The following is a 17,454-nucleotide window of genomic DNA, read 5'->3' on the forward strand; positions in this document are numbered from 1 at the left end:
AACCACATCACAATCTGATGACAGTAAAACGTGTATCAGTGTGAAAGAAATACTGATTATTATATATATAATGGACTGCTGATCTGGTAGCATTATATTAATAATCCTCTGCAGGATTGCAGTTACAGTAGTGTATTTTATTTTGATCTCTCTAATGAATCACACAACACCTTTTGGAGAATTAAATGCTGGAATGCTTCCATCCAGAAGTCTTTGCCAACTCTAGTATTATTATTATGAAGTAGGTGTGACTTCCTTTGCCAATCATTTCACTCTGATAGCAGGGTGGAATGCCAAGTCCTGGCAGCTGTTTGTTCTTTTATTCACTGCCTTTGATATCCCTTGCTTAGTCATTAGTACTTCCACAAACATTTAGCAGGTTAATGTGTCAGCTACATATCAGCTATAAAAGTATTTTTGGCAGTCTCTCAAAGAAACTTTTCTTTTGTAGCTGAAAGAATCCAGGCTTCTATTCAATGCTTTAAAAATAGGTTGAATTTAGATTATATAAACTGTAGCTGTAAAACTTAACATGGGTATCACAGTATTTATGAAGTATTCAAAAAATGTATTAGGCTTCATTTATTCTGCAAACTTAAATGCGAGAAATCTAAAGGCTCAGTTTTTCACTCTATGTAATTTCTGTTCTGCCTGATAGTCTACATTGAAGAAATAATCTGTCACGAAAAGGCGGGATAAATTGCAGATTAAAAAAAATGTAATAGTTGCAGATAAGCTTGTATTGGTCCAGTTAAATTTAGCGTCAAAGTTATAAATTTAATTATTTTAGCATGTAAAACATGATAACATCTAAATTGACTCCATGTTCTTTTTGGATTGTAGCCCATTGTGGCTCCTTCCCCCTCACCTCTTCCCCCTCTGCCTCAAGAAGAGACTCCACTCTGGTTGTGCGTTGTGCTGTTGATTTGGCCCTCAACACCACAAAGCCCAGAACCTGGGTCCCATCAGATGACATTGTCCTGGTCTTTACAGTTACAAGTTGCATTTTCTTAACATGTTCAAAGTTAAGAGAAAATTTCTCCTTTTTGGTGCTTCCCTGTACGACCCTCAAATTAAAGAGTTGGGTTGTTTAAACCGAGCAGACAGAAACGATTCCTAGCAGTTCTGGTGACCCTGCCCACCACGAGGTATCACCGATGGGACTGAATGGTTGGCTTTTCTGTGCTAGGGTGGGGACATACGGTGTCTTACCAAAGGGTCTTTGCGCTGGCCTGCAGACCCTGTATTGGGTATCTAAGAAGTTTATTGTCACCAGGGTAAACATGCAGAACTCCCATTAACATCAATGGCAGTTATGCCTGGATGTCAAAGGAATGACTGATTAATGCACTTAAAGAATTAATTGAGTTGTTTGGCTGCTTGGTCACTGAAATGGGTTCGTGAGACTCAACGGAAAAAAGGAACTGAGTGATGTGCCAGTTTACTTTGTGCTATGCAGAAACCAGTGCTGTGCCAGGGTGGAGCTACTGGAAGATCAGTTCTTTGGGATACATACTGTACAGTCATGACAAATGCCTAGTATGGCGAAAGAGCAAAACTTTGTTATTGATGTTGTGAGACGTAGGAGCATATTTTATTGGTGCAGTTAAATAAAGTGAAATGAGAGCTTCATTGAATTTTGCTTAGAAAGAAGAGTCTGACTTGTTTCTGCCAGCTATTTTGACATCTAACATGATTATAGTAACTTCATGAAGAATTACTCACTGAAATAGGTTTAACGCTTCCATTACAAGAACCAGGGAGTTCGGTGTTCAAACCCCTCCTGTGGCTCCATCTCCTGTTCATAGCGTTACATTCATTTGAGCTGTTCTCTGTATATTAACCCAGGTAATTATAGGTGTTGGAATACTGAAGTTTTCTTGTTTGAATGTGTTCTAGGCCTGACTATGGAGTAGAGACCAATCCACTCATTTTGTTTGATCTGAAAACGTTGTAACTTGCTCTTCTCTTTTCATGCATCTCTGACTTTAGGTAGCGTCTGAAAAAGTGTGGCTGCCTTCCGAATGCAGCTGTGATGATCTGAGAAACTGGACTTGGAGACAGAGTGGCTTTAAACAAAACCCTCACAGAATCCTTGTGTCCTTGTTTGCCAGATATTACATTTGTTGTCTGGAAAATAATAGTACAATTAAAAACAGCAAAAGAAAGGGTAAATAAAACTTAGAAGACTAGAAGCAATGGCAGTGATGGTAAGGAACCCCTGGGCAGATGATGGGATTAAGTGGCAGTGCACAATCCATAGATTCTAGATTCTCTCTAGAGAATGAGGCCCTAGAGCAAGAACCCATTCTGGCCATCTCTTATTGTGTACCCATAGGGCAACCCCTGTGCGCTGGTGTGTGGTGCAAGAACGTGGGAATACGGGAATGTATGTGTTGTGACCCTGGATATCTGCAAAGGTGGCTGCTGCCACTGGCCAGCAAGAGGCTGCTTTCAGCCTTCAGAAACAATTGGTCCAGTAGTAGTTTAGACTCCCTTAAAAGACAGTAACCACATTGCCATGTTAACAAGAGCATTGTCAAAGAAATAAACCCCCTCTCTAGTGTCAATTAAATAAAAATGGGCTAAAATATCCAAACTTTCCAGCTTTCTCTAGAAACTGGGTTGTGTCAGGTTAAAGGACATGAATTCTTTCAATGTTGTTTAAATAATGGATCTGCAGAAATCATTTTATGAACACCTGGATGCTCTAACACAATTTCACCTTACTGTCTATAATACTAAATTGCCTTGGATTTATAGGAGTAGGTACCTAAACTGGTATGTAGAAATTTGTATTTTAGGAATGAAGAGTAGTGCTGTTGGCTTAAAGATCACATATTTAGGCTGCGCTGTGGTAACGGTTTCTGGCATCGGTCTGGTCTGTTTGGGTTCAAATTGCTTTGCTGTCACTAACAAACGTCCTCACAGCCCACAAACACAGCGATGTGTTTGTATCCCAAGCACTTAGATGTGAATAGTCATATACCATGTATCACAACAAAAGACTTAACAGAATTAAGATAATAGACCCAAATTAGCTTTCAGTTCCTACTGGTATAATCCCACTGATATCAGTCAGGCGCCATCAAGAGAAGTGCTAGCAGAAAATCAGCTTTGAGATTAGAAATATTTGAAACACCTAGGAATTGGTTCTGGAAATTTAAGAATAAGGACTAATGAGTTAACCTTTTATATCATTACTTATTAGCTTTTCTGTCAAGAGCAATGGTGGTAACACCAGTTATAACTGGTGAGTGCTTTAATATTGGTACTTGTCCTTACATTTCAGTTGATTTAGTGACAAATTCTCCTGTTAATTAAGTTTAGATGAAATCTTTTGTTCTTGTTGTGTCACATATTCTCATGTTAATACATTAATGCATTTTTTCATATGATTGCTGCCTGAAGCATACATCCAGTGCCTGCAGCTTGCTTGCTGCTCTGGTTTTAAGGAGCATTTCCTAAGCTGGCATGCTGTATTATAAATAAAAATTTGCATTCAACGTCATTTTATCATCCTGACAGCCTCCTAATCTGCTGTGTTCCTCTGCCTCTGTAGACAGTAAGGAGATGGAATTATGAGTTGCTATCCATGGGAAATCATGTAATGATGTAATTAACAGCAGTAGAACAGTTAACAGTAATGACAATATCCCAAAACTCCAGAAAGGATCCTTAAAATTCCTTTGCAGTTTTTGTCCTTCTGAGAAGGAAAATATCCCAAGATATTTTTAGTTTGAAGTCACTTGATTGTAGTTTTCCTTTGATCTTAGGTTAAATACACTTATATTTGTGCACTTGTAATGTGGTGGATTTTGTGCTGTACAGAAAATGATTATACAAAATCACAAAATAATACCATGCTGATTATAGATCCAAATCAATTAGACCGTCTGTAGTTAGGTTTTCAGCGTAAGGACATGCTGTCTAATATGTAGGATCTTCAGGGTTCGCAATCAGCATGTGCTATAAGCTGGGCAAGCAAGAAACAGGGTTGGTGGCTTGCCTGATGCTGCTCAAGGCAGAGAACGCCCCTGAGCAGCAAACACAGAGAAACACCGGATTATTAGTGGGTTTTAACCTTCTGTTCTCCTGATCTGTCCTAGAGAAATTTCTTTATTATGTCTGGAAGAGGTAAATTTACCAGCTGAGGCAGAGTGCCCAACCACAATGCTATAAGTTTTGCTGCATCCTTAGCAAGAAGCTCAGGCTGAATTTACACCCTTTGCAGCTGGGCGGGGTTCTGGGTTTCTCTGAAAAAAGGTTGCAGTGTGATAGTGTTGATCTTATGGCTTCTTCCATGCACTCCTATCAAAACGCAGTTAGAATCTGTCTAACTAATACGTAGTTTCTACACCAGTGCTGCTAGTGCTAAGTGACAGCTAATTACTTGTTCTCCTGGCTTGATTGCCTGTCTTTGGCTTTGGTGTGACAGGCTCTTATTGAGGCTCATGTTTACAACCTGCAAACATGTTCTGTTACCTGTAAGCCCTGTTGTAACATTTCTACAAACCCCATCAGTTCTAGTGGGCAATTCTAGTTATTTCTTTAAATGTAGGTTACATATCCCTTTCCTTTAGAACACTGTGGTACTACTGAGTAAATGCCTATTGCCAGAAGGCAGCGTGCTCTCCGGGAAAGCCCTGGCACCTTCAGTGACATTGCTGAGGGGTGGCTCTGTCGAGGTGTTTCGTGCACTTTCCCACATGAGATTATCTACCTCTCCCTCCCCTGCCCACCCCTCTGTCATGGCTCTGGTGCAGCATCTGGGCACCAGGCATCATTATATTGAGTTTGAGAGGCAGTGCTTTCCTACAGCTGCTGGGCAAACTTTTAAGGTTCAGGTACTACTTTGAGTGAGCCACTGTGGGAATGAGATGTGGAATTCAGTCATTAACTGAATAAAAATGTAGGCAATTTAATAGGAAATAGAAAATGCTTTGCAATGTACTTTCTGTAGGCATGTTTGCAGCTAGCCCTCCTTTCTCTTTTGACCAAAAAGGTTGGGGTTTAGAAATGGAAGGGTGAGGTACATTTCACATTATCCACTACTTGTTGCTGTGGCAACATTGAGGCATAATTTTAAAGGCAGGCATTTCTGGATAACATTTTGTGTCTTCTTGCTGTTTCAGATTGAGAAATTGGATTATGGTTCATGAAATTCTTACAATTATCATACATTTACTTGAAATATAATGTATGTGGTACATTATGTTTGTAAAACATATAACTATATATTCCTAAAAAGGGTGATTTCTATCTGCTTGGGAATGCCTCAAAATGAAGGATTTGCTCTTATGACAAAATCTGTAATCTCTGTTGCTGGAGCTTCGGTAAATACTTTAATGCATTGGGAGTTCTTGCCAAGGGATACCTGAAGAGCTGCCTCTTTCAAACCTCCCTCACCTTAACTGCTTCCTAACTCCAGCAGTCGAGAGCTGTTAAGCTGTAAGTGCTCTGTCGTACTGGTGGGCTTTTATAGCAGAGAGCAGAGCAGACAGCTGTGATGATTGAAAAGGATAGTAGGTAGACTTAAAATACTATAAAGCATAGAGACAATTGTACCTAATGCCTGGAATCAAAACTTTTTTGAATGAGATGATCGGCCATATGTGCCACCTTTCTGCACCCTGCGAGAAGGAGAGAAGAAACATTCTCTATTGCTAACTGTGCATGAAATTGCGGTGTTAGAGATATTGACCAGATGTTTCAATCTCAACAAATAGCTTGTTATGGGGCTGAGGGAAAAGCACTCTGCCGCTTTGATCACACACACCTTAAAGGAAGAAGTAATTTAATAGAGGCTGTCAAAGTTCATCACTGTCAATAAACTTTGACTTGACCTTTGCCATCTGGTTTTGATGCTGTTGCTGATAGGAGCTGATAGGCAGCTGTTTACAGTTTGTGCTTTATGAATTCAGCACTGCCAGACAATAAGAAGTCTCTCCACGTGTGGATGTTTTGCTGTCATTCTGAGTGCGAGTGCGTTCATTGAGACTAAACATCATCCAGCAGGGGAGAGAGAGTGACAGATGAGTGCATTCTGAAAAGGAAGATTTGTTTTAAGGTTATAGGTATGCAAAATCATATGGGAAATATCCTAAAATATCACTTTGCAACAATATCAACTTCACTTGTAGGTTAGTACTTAAATACTAACGGTGTTGCGGTGCTTTACATGGGAGAATCTGAAGGCATTTTTAAATGCTTATCTGTCTTCCCTACATCGCTATGGAGTGAGTGGTGATTGTTTAGAGGTGGAACAGACTGAGGCATGGTTAACAGTAATGTGCAGTCACCCAGTGAGTTGGTTGTGCTGTACCCAAGGATGATGATCCATTTTTGTTTTGTTAATGTGCGCCAATTACAGCTCAACACCACAGCTTCTTGCCACAGAGTAAGGAAGGTTCTTGTGTTGTACTTCATTTGCCACTTTGCCACGTTTCACACTCGGTGTTCAACAGGGAAGTTCAGATCTTTGAGTTCTTTTACCAATAAAGGCGCTCTCAAACCTTATCTCTTAAATAGCTTTCTAATATTAGCACATATCTTAATAAACAGTTGTATACATGGACACAGCTGCAGAAGAATCCCAAGGAAACCTGGAATTCTTACTGTTGTGATACCCTCCATGTAACTGTAATGTCAGTGCTGGAGAGCTGGGTTGACCAGCCCTGGTTTTGTAGGTGCAGCATCTTCTGCCTGGCTGTGAGAAGAGACCACATGAATGTTGCGGAAAGGGAAAGGGAGGGACACATCAGATCAGACAATGAAGAGGTTGTTGGTGCTTCAGGTTCTGTGCTTCACATGGGAAGGGACAGAAGATGAACAGCAGTCTCAATTACTGTCTTGTACAGTCTTGGGGGAGCCATTCTGACTCTAGACTCAGATATCGAACTTCAGAAGACCGCTGCTCTTCAGGTATTTGAGGCAGAGCTGCACCATTGTAAATACAGAATCAGAAGGTAACGGAGAAAGGAATATTGGAATTAGGTGCCTAGACTGGCCAATATGTAAGCTTCTGGCCACATTGAAACTTTGAAATGTGGCTACTACATGTTTAATTACAGAAAATATGGTGTATTTCCTTGTGCAGCCAGCAGCTTCCGAACTAAACTAAAAATAAAACAGTGGGCAAGCAAATGGAGAGCAAGGTGAAAAGCATAGGAAATGGAATACGAAAGAATGGTAGCACTGAAAATAGTTATTTGGGTGATAGATTTTCTTAAGAGAGTTTGTTAGCTTTGTGGTTTTAAATGTAGATGTGAATGAAGTATTGCTCTTGAATGATGAAAGTTTTGATAGACAGCAAAATGTGAATTATTGACTTCACATCATTTCATCTTGACCCATGCATCTCTTTTCTCACTGTTGCTCTTCCAGTTTTCTCTCCTATGCCTATGGGAGCCAGGATTGAGAGAGTGACTGGATGGGGGCTTAGCTGCGGTTAACCCACCACAGCAGGAATTTTAAATGATGTAGTATGCGTGATGGTAATAGACAGTGTGTTCCAGGTGTGCTTGAGGTGTATCATATCACTTACAAGAAATAAGTGAGCTCACTTGGAACAGTGACAGTAATAGCTTTTTTTTTAGGATTAATTTGCATGTTGTTAAGACTTCTTGATTTTTAAATACATTTATATATATAATGATTTAGGCTTTGATCCCACTTTTTCTCATTTCATCTGGTTCTCTAAGATGAAGTGTGGTAAAATACCCCTAAATATATTCATAAGCTTTGTCATGGATTGTGTATATAACTGATGGTGGGATGTGTCCTAGGGGTATGATAGACTGGTGGAACTTTCTGAGAAGCATAGGAACTCATTCTAAAGTTCAGAATGTAAAAATGAGAGGTACTGCAAATAGCACTGTATAAAAAGAAACCATTCCTGTTCTGATTTACTAAAAAAGAATATTTAATGAGTAGTTGCTAACATTGTTTAGATTTTAGCAAGCACGTTAAGTCCTGGCTAATTTTAGATCTTTGGAGTCCTCTCTTCTGTGAGCTGCAATCTAAAATGAGATCAGATTTGACGGATCATGCAGAGAAGAGTCCAGCTTCAAATAACACACTTCAGATGTCTGTATGCAGTGTTAATGAGGTTTGAAGATCCTTCACTGCGAAGGGACATGACGCTTCCTGTTGTGTTGTCAGTTCCCAGGCATTTAGCATTCGAGTCTGCAGCTGAAAACTCCTCTGTGCAGAAGGTTTGTCAGTCCCAGCAAAGCTTTGTCTGCCTTGGTGTTGTTAGTTTAAGACGACTGACAGATGTGGAGATGTGCTACGGGCTGCAGCTTTGAGTTCAGGAGCTCAGGAGTTTGGATGGAGAACAACATGGACTGATCGGGAGTGTCTGCATCAGCCTCCCTGTTCTGATTACCAGCGTTGCCCGTTTAACAGTGGTACTTACCCAAAGCACAGTGTCAGAGTAAGATGAAATAATTGCTGAAGGAACTTTTTTTCAGTCAGAGGGCTCTCAAGCTGCCTTAAGCTCCATCAGTGTGATGGTTCTTTTCAAGTCTTACAGGATTGTGTGCTGAGAGCAGTAACAAACTCTCCTTTTACAGGGAAGGGACCTTTACAGCTGGAGATAGTGAGGTGAATTAGATCAGCTTGCAGTTGTGCTGCAAGAACAGCAAAGGAAAGCCTTGACTGCAGCTCAAGTGCTGTGGGATGGGATACTGGGCTCTGCCCTTTTGGCAGAAGCAAGGCATTCTCAAGCTAAAGAGATAATCTTGGGAATACAAATCAAAGAATTCAGTTCTCTCTCTTTCTTGCTTTAATTCTTTAAGACCACTGATGTTCTTTCACATAGTGTGAAGGGCCAGTATTTTATTTTTTGGGTATAAGGGGCCTTTCAGGTAGCTCTGTCGTCTCACCTTGAATATTGTTCTTGACAGACAGCATTGAATAGCCAATCAAAGTCAAGTTCTTTCTGGTGCTGAAGAAGTCCTTCTGCAGGTGCTTCTGCAACCCAGAGGAAAGGCGGTTTGCTAAGCTGCTTTCTAATCAGACAGAAGAGGGAAACAGGTGTACCACATCTCCGAGTGTGAGGATGTGAAGGAGTGGGACACAGTTAACTTCAAGCAGACTCACAAAGTTACAACTGAATCTTCAGAAGTTTTAGTTGTTACCAAGTTTTCTTGGCATCTGAACATCTTGCAAGAAGAGAGGATGCTGTTCTCTGGAATATCCACCCACTCCCTGAAACACACAGGTTCTTTCACTGCTCTCATAGCTAAGGCATGCCAGAGAGCTCCCCCTGTTCACTCTGATCATGAAAAACACATGGACCAATACTCCTACTGCAGGTGAGCCTCATGAGGAGAGGAGGGTTCTGTCACTCCAGTGTATCCTTGAACAGCCAGGGTACTGGCCTCTTTTGGAAGTTCTGGCTTCTGTGATTAATTGTAAGGAATAACGTGCCTAGAAGGATAGGGAGAATCTGATATTGGGTAGTGCTTATTCTGAAATCAGCCTAATTTTTACACAGAGTTATCTGAAAGGCAAGAAATAAATTAAAAAGTCAATATTTTATTTTAGTTTCTGAGGGTGCGGACAACAAAAACGTGAGGAAAATGCAAGCTGTTTAGCTCAAGAAAACATCTGAAGAGTGTTCTCTTCCCTGTACTCCTTTCTCTGCCAGGGATGCTTATCCTGAATGAAAAGGTCAGGGCCTGTCCTTTTGTGTACCCAATGTCCAAGCTGTGTTGACAGAAGAAGACTTTAACATGGAGAATTGGACTGGATTTCATAAGCCTCTCTATGTTTTGAGTCTCCTTTGTGGGATCCCCCTCCTGAGGCTGTCTCTTCCCTGTATGATAAGTACCTACTTTTGACACTTGTCTCTGGGCCATTAACGGCCTCAAATCCCCTCGGGTGATGGGGAGGATTCTGGTGTGGCCAGGTGCCAACCTCTCCTGCCCAGGCTGTCAGTGCTGTTCATTAATAGTTGCCTCGCTGCCTCGCCAGCCCCTGGATAATTAACTCATTATGCCAGTGCCTGCTGAGCTGGGTCATTTCCCGTTGCTGTGGAGAGCCTTTTTCATTCAATTAAATCCTGTATTCCACATAAATCCTTAAAATGAATTTACAGTTTATATAACCATAGACCTGGCATTAACGCGTGCAGTTTGTTTTTGGCCTTCATTTGATATTGGGTATAATCCTGCATGACTCTGTTATGGTGATGGATGTCTGGTCAGAACTGACCCTCATTCATGTTCAGAGTGTTTTAGCCAAGTATTGCTAACAACAGTAACAATGGTGTGTGAAGTAGTTCATAGAAGCCTGCTTTTTCCATATCAGATTATTCAAAATGAACTAAATTAACTTCTAAACAAATTAAAGTTAGTTAAGAAGTGGTCCAGAGCCTACCTGGAAGGTGCTCCTTTGTCTGGTTAGTTCTTTCACAGGTATGCTGTGACTCATTCTGCGAGGTGCAGCTTCAGTGTCTGCCAGAGAGAGATTTCTATGGTTGGCTTTCATCAATTTAGTAATGCGATGCCTGGTTTTGCCTTTACCGATAGGAGGGCTTTTAGCTGAGGAGCGGAGTAACCGTTTGGAGTTCTGCAACCAGCAACGCCTCACCACTGTTACTGTGTGAATATGTGGCGATAACACCAAGGAGCTGAGAGTGTTTGTAACTGGAGATCTGAGATGAGAGGATTTTTCCAGAAACACTGCTGAACTACTTTTCCATCTTCCTCAGTGTCACTTAACTTAGCTCAGATGTTCAAATGAAAACCTAGCTACATAGGGGGGCTGTTGCCACACTGGGTAATACCTGCGTTTCAAGTGATCGTGAGTATGAGCAGAACCACTGCTCATGGAAGAAGCAATCTGCACAATATACAGAGGTTCATCTCAAGAAATCCTCAATCTTGACTTCTGATTCCCAAGAATAACCTCACTTACATTTAAAATGAGTACTGTGACGGTTAGCTGTGGCATGTATCACATCTGAATTCATGCGGAGCTGCTGCCAGTAGCCAAAACTGTGATCCTCAAACAGAAATGCTTTTTTCAGAGATGTGTGTGAAATATGACTTGCTGCTGCTCCAAATGTTGTCAGACTTTATATATAAAGGATGGAAAAGCTATGCCATTTGATGGAAAATTGTAAGCCTAAGGTGCAGTTTGAAGTCTTGTGGTTTTTGAAGAATTGGGGGGAGTTGGTGCTTTGATAAATGCTGTTCATGGTGATCACTATTGATTCTTGTTATTTGTGAGAGGGAGGCATGCTTTTCAACCTACGGCACGAGGCTCCAGGTGCTTCTGTTCTCATCATTCTGGAAATTGGTTCTGTGTTTGCTTACAATAGGTTACAGCATCTTTACTGTTGTTAAATAATCTGTTCTACTTAACTTTATCTCCAGATAGAAAAGGTTTAGAACTGCTTCTGAGTCATCCCAAATGAGCAGTCTCTGAATGTGGATTATGAATGTGCAAATGTATGTAAAATATGGGGATATTATAGGTAATTCACTTGTTGGGGGGTTCTTAATTTCTATTACTTGAGAGCGATATGGAATAGATTAGCAGAGCATACCTAATGTGCATTGCATCACTGAGAGACTGAACACTGCCACCAGCTGATGACACAATCTCTTTTGTCCTTTAGCTTTATATATATTAAATTACCGCAGGAAGGAGGCCTGGTGACTTTTGTCCACCTTTGCCTTATTAATGAACACTTTTGCATGACTAAAGGGTTTTTTTTTCCCCCTCCTCTGGAGCTGGAAGTACTAAAGCTGTGACTAAGCATGTGTTTGTCACTCAGTGACTTGACCTTTCTCCAACCCACAGCCACCACTAATGCTGCTTTGTAATGGAGACATTATCGTTTATTTAAATCTTGATTAGGAAACAATTATGAGTAGGGTTTTAGTATAGCAGTAAATTGATGTAGCCTTTAATTCACGCTATAGATCGAGTGGATAAGCTTTCTGGCTGTAATTAGAGTGAATTATAACAACTCCAGTTGGTTGACTCACCACCAGCAGAGCAGGGCCTAGGATTGTTTCTTCACATTTGGGTTTTTTTTAGTTCACTCTTAATTTCATGCTGTTGCTAAATGCTATTTTTTTAACTTAGTACAAAATGGAGTTACATTTTCAGTGGAATGACACATGTTTTGTATTAATAAAGAAGAGGAGCTTTCTGAAATAACCTGGTACCTCAGCAGCCCTGAGCAGCCACATGCTCTCTGCAATTGGAGCAACAGACCTCCTCTCAGTAAAGTGGAGATGGGTGTTTTCGTACGTGGTTTAACCATGTAAATGGGGAGTGTTTCCTTTTTTGCCTATAATGAAACAGTAGGCACAAGGGGTTATTTTCAGTACCTAGTAGTTTTTTTATGATTGTGAAGGTTACCCAATCTTTCTACTGAGGTTTCTCAAACATTTTTTTTTTCTTTCTGTGCCGTCTCTTTGGTTTTGTCGGGTTTTTTTTGTTTTGTTTCTTTTATCTTTTTATTCTACAAATTTTCTTTCAAGCTACCTCAGGTTGCTTGATCAAATGTAAATGTAGGGGCATCTCATCTGAACAAGTGAACTTCTTTTCAAATACCTTGTAAAAATGTACTGGTCTGCTTATTTGGTAGGGAACTGTGTGTATTGAAGTTTTACATTAGGCTTTAAACACTCAGTGGAATCATTTAAGCATACGTATTTTATTCTTTGCTGCCCTTCCCTCCCTTGACATACCAGTTGGTTTTTCTTCAGGCTTAGAAGTGTTCTGTGTGTCATGGTGCTCTGTAGGCACTGGATGAAATACGTCAAGTAAAGAGAAAAAAATGGCAAAAAACAATATACCAGGCATGCTTATATTGTATTTCTTGTTTGTTTGTTTTTTCCTGCAGTGGATGATTCAGAGCCCTTACAAAGCTGCCACTTTCTTTGGGTGCATTGGCAAGGATAAATTTGGAGAGATCCTAAAGAAGAAGGCTGAGGAGGCTCATGTGGATGCTCATTACTACGAGCAGAGTGAAGAACCCACAGGAACCTGTGCTGCCTGCATCACCAGTGATAACAGGTCAGGGGCCTTTGGTAGTTTACTAAGATGTAAATTCAGTCAGTACTGTGTGGAACCTCGTTTGTTTGGGATATTTAGCCTTGAAAAACTGTGGTTTGAATGATAAAGAAAGAATTAGGACTGGCTTGAGATAATACAGGCATGCCTGGCTCATAGGCTTTAGACTAGACACATAAGGAGGAATTTCTTCACTGTGGAAGTGGTGAGGCACTGGCACAGGTTTCCCAGGGAAGCTGTGGCTGCCCCATCCCTGGAGGTGTTCAAGGCCAGGCTGGATAGGGGCCTTGGGCAGCCTGGTCTAGTGGGAGGTGTCCCTGTTCAATGCAAGGGGGTTGAAACTGGATGATCTTTAAGGTCCTTTCCAACACAAACTATTCTATGATTCTGTAATGGGGGCTGGATGATACTAATGTACTTGTAGAGAGCAGTGGTTGTATTACGGCAGAAAGAGGAGCGATAACAATAAACTACTTCTGTCTGAACTTAATAGCTCCCAGTTGCTCTGGAGAGAGGAAATATATGGGAGACAAGTTTGTCAACAAGTGTGTTTAGGCAACCTATGTGAAGGCTGATTGGTATGTTAAGTGTATACTTAATGGCAAATGAGGACTGCACTCCAGGTGAGAATGTGTTTGAAGAGGTCAGGTGTCAGTGTGTCACCTGAGTGAAAGGGTTAATTTGGTTTAATACAACAGGAAGAAAAAAAGGATTTTTATTCGTTTGCTATTGTTCATCTAGTAACTGTCATTCTGTATGTCTACAGCTTAACAATTTCTTCTGCATTTTGTCTTTCATGTTTTCATTTGCTACTTTTTTTAAAATGGTTTTTGCTATATAAAAAAAACCTATTCAATGTTTCTTGTGTTTGTAGACTATGAACAATGGTCTTTGTGGTATTTTGGAGCCTTCTGTAAGTCAGGACCTGTTTATAGAACTCATTTGGGGTATTGCAATAAACTTAATAAAACCAAGGTTTTCAGAAAGGGATAATGAAGGCAATAGATGTTTATCTTGAGTGTGGCCCTTTGCTTTCTTCTTTCTCCCTCCACCCACAACACTTGAACTTACATACTCCTACTTTGCTGATTGCATCCTGATGATTTTTTTAAGGATTTCAAACCCAACCAGTCAGGTCTGCCTTAATCTTAAGATGCTGCCAGCACACAGCAACTTTCCCTAATTTCTGCCAATATCTAAGTTTTCTGATGCAAGATATTGCTAACTCTGAAGCTAGATCAGATTTTTCAGGGCCATGTCCAGCTGGGATTTGAATATCTCTAAGATGAATGTTGCACAATCTCTCTGGGCAACCACTTCTAGTGTTTGACCACTCTTCATGGGAGAAGTTCTTTTGATGATAGCCATCTGGAATTTTCCTTCTTCCAGCTTTTGGTTGTCCTTTCTTGTGTCCAACAATAATCTGGCTCCATCTTCTCTGTAAACTTTCATTATGTGTTTGAAGACAGAAGGAAGGTCTCCCCTTAGATTCCACTTCTTAAGGCTCAGCCAAGCCTTTCTTCATCTGTTAAGTATTACAGCCCCTTCATAATGGTAGTGGCCCACTGCTGGACTTACTCTGTATTATGTTAGTGTCCTCCTTGTAATGGAAAATTCGAGGCTGGACATAGAATTCCAGATGAGTACTGGAAACCAGGACAGAGATTTTCCTCTGTTCTGAATATATTGCTCCTGTTGCCCTGCTCACTTGCTTATACAGACCAGAATGTGATTATCCTTCTCTGGGCAGTTGTGCTGCTGACTTGAGTCCCAAGCCAAATCCACCAGCACCCTCCAGGTCCTCTTGTGCAGAGCTGGGTTGTATCCTGTCAACACTTAGCCTGAATCGTTCCATGGGAATTCTTCCATTCTAGTTGTGTGACTCTGCCTTTGCCTTCAAGTTTTCTGGCAGCCCAATTCTGCAGGCTGCTGAGTGACAGACAGCCCTGTCCTCCAGCTTATCAACCTGTCCCTCCCAATTTAGTGTCATACGTAATGTCTTACTCTCAGGAATGAATGTACATATGCAGCAGAGGAAGGAAGTGCATTCATCTTCATCTGGAGTTTTGACATTAATTACATCTACAGCCTTCCCCTTTGTCTTCAGGATCCATATTGCGTTTGTCAAAGAGGAGACAACCAGCAGAGATATTTCTGCTCTGCGATTCTCTCTCTTCTCAGTCCATAGTGTCTGTGTGCGCATCCCGTAGCAGTCACCATTTCTAGATTACCAAATGGGAAACAGAAGTCAAAACTCTCCATAGACATACATTGTGAATTCAGGAAAAATATATGCATCTTCTTCTATGCACCTCAATGGCATTTAAACGTTTAGGTAAATTTATTCATAAAAGTCACTGCAAGTACCTCTTTAACTTAGCAGTAGGTTTGGTTTGCTAATATACAACTCTTTCCTCTCAGTATCAAAAGTTTGCTCAAATACCAGAAGCAGTTGCTTCATCTTGGTTGCTGTTCTAGAGCACACGGTGGAGAGTGTGCAGGGAGTAAGAGAGGCTTTTTTCCTTTCTTGGGAGATAGCAAAAATGGTTGCTGCTGAAGGCTTCGTTGTGCAATCTCTCCCCTCTTCTAGTGGTAGCAAGTTTATTCTCAATCTTTAATTACCCTCTGATTGTTTTCTGCTTTTCAGCATTTTCTATGTTAGTAAGAATTGCTTCCGCCTGGCCCCAGTTAATAACTCTGTTTATCAGTTAATCTCTTGTCCCAGTTGAAGTCTGTGCTCAGTTCCTCCTTCAGGTAATTCACCTGTTGTGTCTCTTTCAGAGGAGCTGGTTAACAGCACTCCCGTTTTTTCCTGGTAAGCGGCTGTGTGTGTTTAGGTTCCATACGCCCTGATGTGGATGTTTCTGATTTCTGCTAAGTCTGTTGAGCTTTTTGCAGGCAAGGGTTCTGCGCTAATTTGTGATCCCTGCTCTGAATTCTCCAGCTCTGCCGTACTGATACACTTAGTTTGCTCAGAGCTTTTCACGAAAATCCTAACACAAGATTAAGCTCTAAGGTAGTACCTACGCTTTGTCATGATCTGTGACTTTGGTTTGTGTGTTCTGCTCAGAAATACCTGTGTGCACAGGGTCCCTATGAAACCACTTGAGTTGAAGCACACAGCCTGTCTCCAATTACGCATCTCACTGCAAAAAACCTACCTTCTCTGTGTCCCACGTGTTGAGCTTAGTGCAGTTGGACTTGGGGCTTTCGTTTGGGAAAGCTCGGTGCTTTGTCTGCAGTGTAATGGTCTTTGATTACATATCACATGCAGAGCATCTCTGCAGCTGGATGCAGCCGCAGAGCTAGGGTTATGTTTCGGGGGCATGTGGTAAGTGAAAGGAAACGCAGAGAGAGTCTCTGCATGGTTTTCTGGAACACAGTTGCTTTTCACTTAGCAACATGCATAGACAGACAGGATTTTTCCAGCTAGGTCCTTGATGGATATTTAGGGTTTGCCAAAACTGAAAGATTTAATTTGCTTTTTAAATTGATTTACAGAAGATTACCACAGTTATGCACGTGTCCTTCTTGGATTTACTTGCTCCTCTGGGGAGTTTCTTGTTGTTGAAGTGGTAATGTTTATCAAGAATGGAACTTCTTGCCCTGGTACTTGTACCACTACAGAGGCATGGTCTGTTGGTTTATGAATTATTATTTTGTTTTGATTTTCCAAATTCACATTAGTTCCCATTGCTGTTAGGATTTAGAATTAGAGAGATAAGCCCTGAGGATATTCCTGAGATGAAATGACACAGAGCCGTGATACATTCAGAAAAGAATACTCTTAAGTTTTAATTTTTCTTTACTTGATCTGTTTAACTTAGCTGGATTGTCAGGACTGAGTGCTGCAGAAAGCATACAGGGAGGTTTAGTTGCTGTCTTCGTCAGAGATTCTTTTGGGCTTTTGTTTTATATTGAAAAGGACAAGGAGAAATAGTGGTAGGTGGAAAGATGCTTTTTGGAAAAATTCCTGGTTGACTTACCTCCACACACCTGTACCTGCTCCTCAGCCCGGAGGTAGAGGCATAATTCGTAGCAGCAGATCAGCAATTCACTCTGAGCCACGGTGTCTGGATTGCAGTAGGATTCATATGGAAAAGGGTGATACAGACAACATCAATTGTGTGCACAGTGGAGAAGGCAGAAGTTCTCAACAGCCATGGGTTGGGTTTATAATTACACGTTACCTGGCTAATGTACTTAAATGTCACACAGCAGCAATGTGTTAATGCTAAAGGTGCATCCTATGACTATTAAATCTTGGAAATTATATCTAAAACTTCGTATGCCAGCATGGAAAGGTCACCTTCCTCAACTCCTTCAAACACTGGATGTCATTAAACAGTTTCATAATAGAATTGCACAGAAGGATTTGGTCATGGTAGCCAGAGTGGAGAGGTGCATAATCAT

The 17,454-nt window shown here is 40.9% G+C and overlaps 1 protein-coding gene across 2 annotated transcripts in view; it reads left to right on the plus strand.

The window, feature by feature from the left end:
- ADK (adenosine kinase) overlaps positions 1 to 17,454 on the plus strand; it is a 239,114-nt gene that overhangs the window by 91,409 nt on the left and 130,251 nt on the right. For both annotated transcript variants that reach the window (XM_054071726.1, XM_054071725.1), the window contains exon 5: positions 12,872 to 13,044. In XM_054071726.1, coding sequence (XP_053927701.1) covers positions 12,872 to 13,044 — 173 coding nt within the window. The remainder of the gene's footprint in view (positions 1 to 12,871; positions 13,045 to 17,454) is intronic.

The sequence above is a fragment of the Cuculus canorus genome, chromosome 7 (assembly GCF_017976375.1).
Source record: "Cuculus canorus isolate bCucCan1 chromosome 7, bCucCan1.pri, whole genome shotgun sequence".
Taxonomy (NCBI): Eukaryota; Metazoa; Chordata; class Aves; order Cuculiformes; family Cuculidae; genus Cuculus; species Cuculus canorus.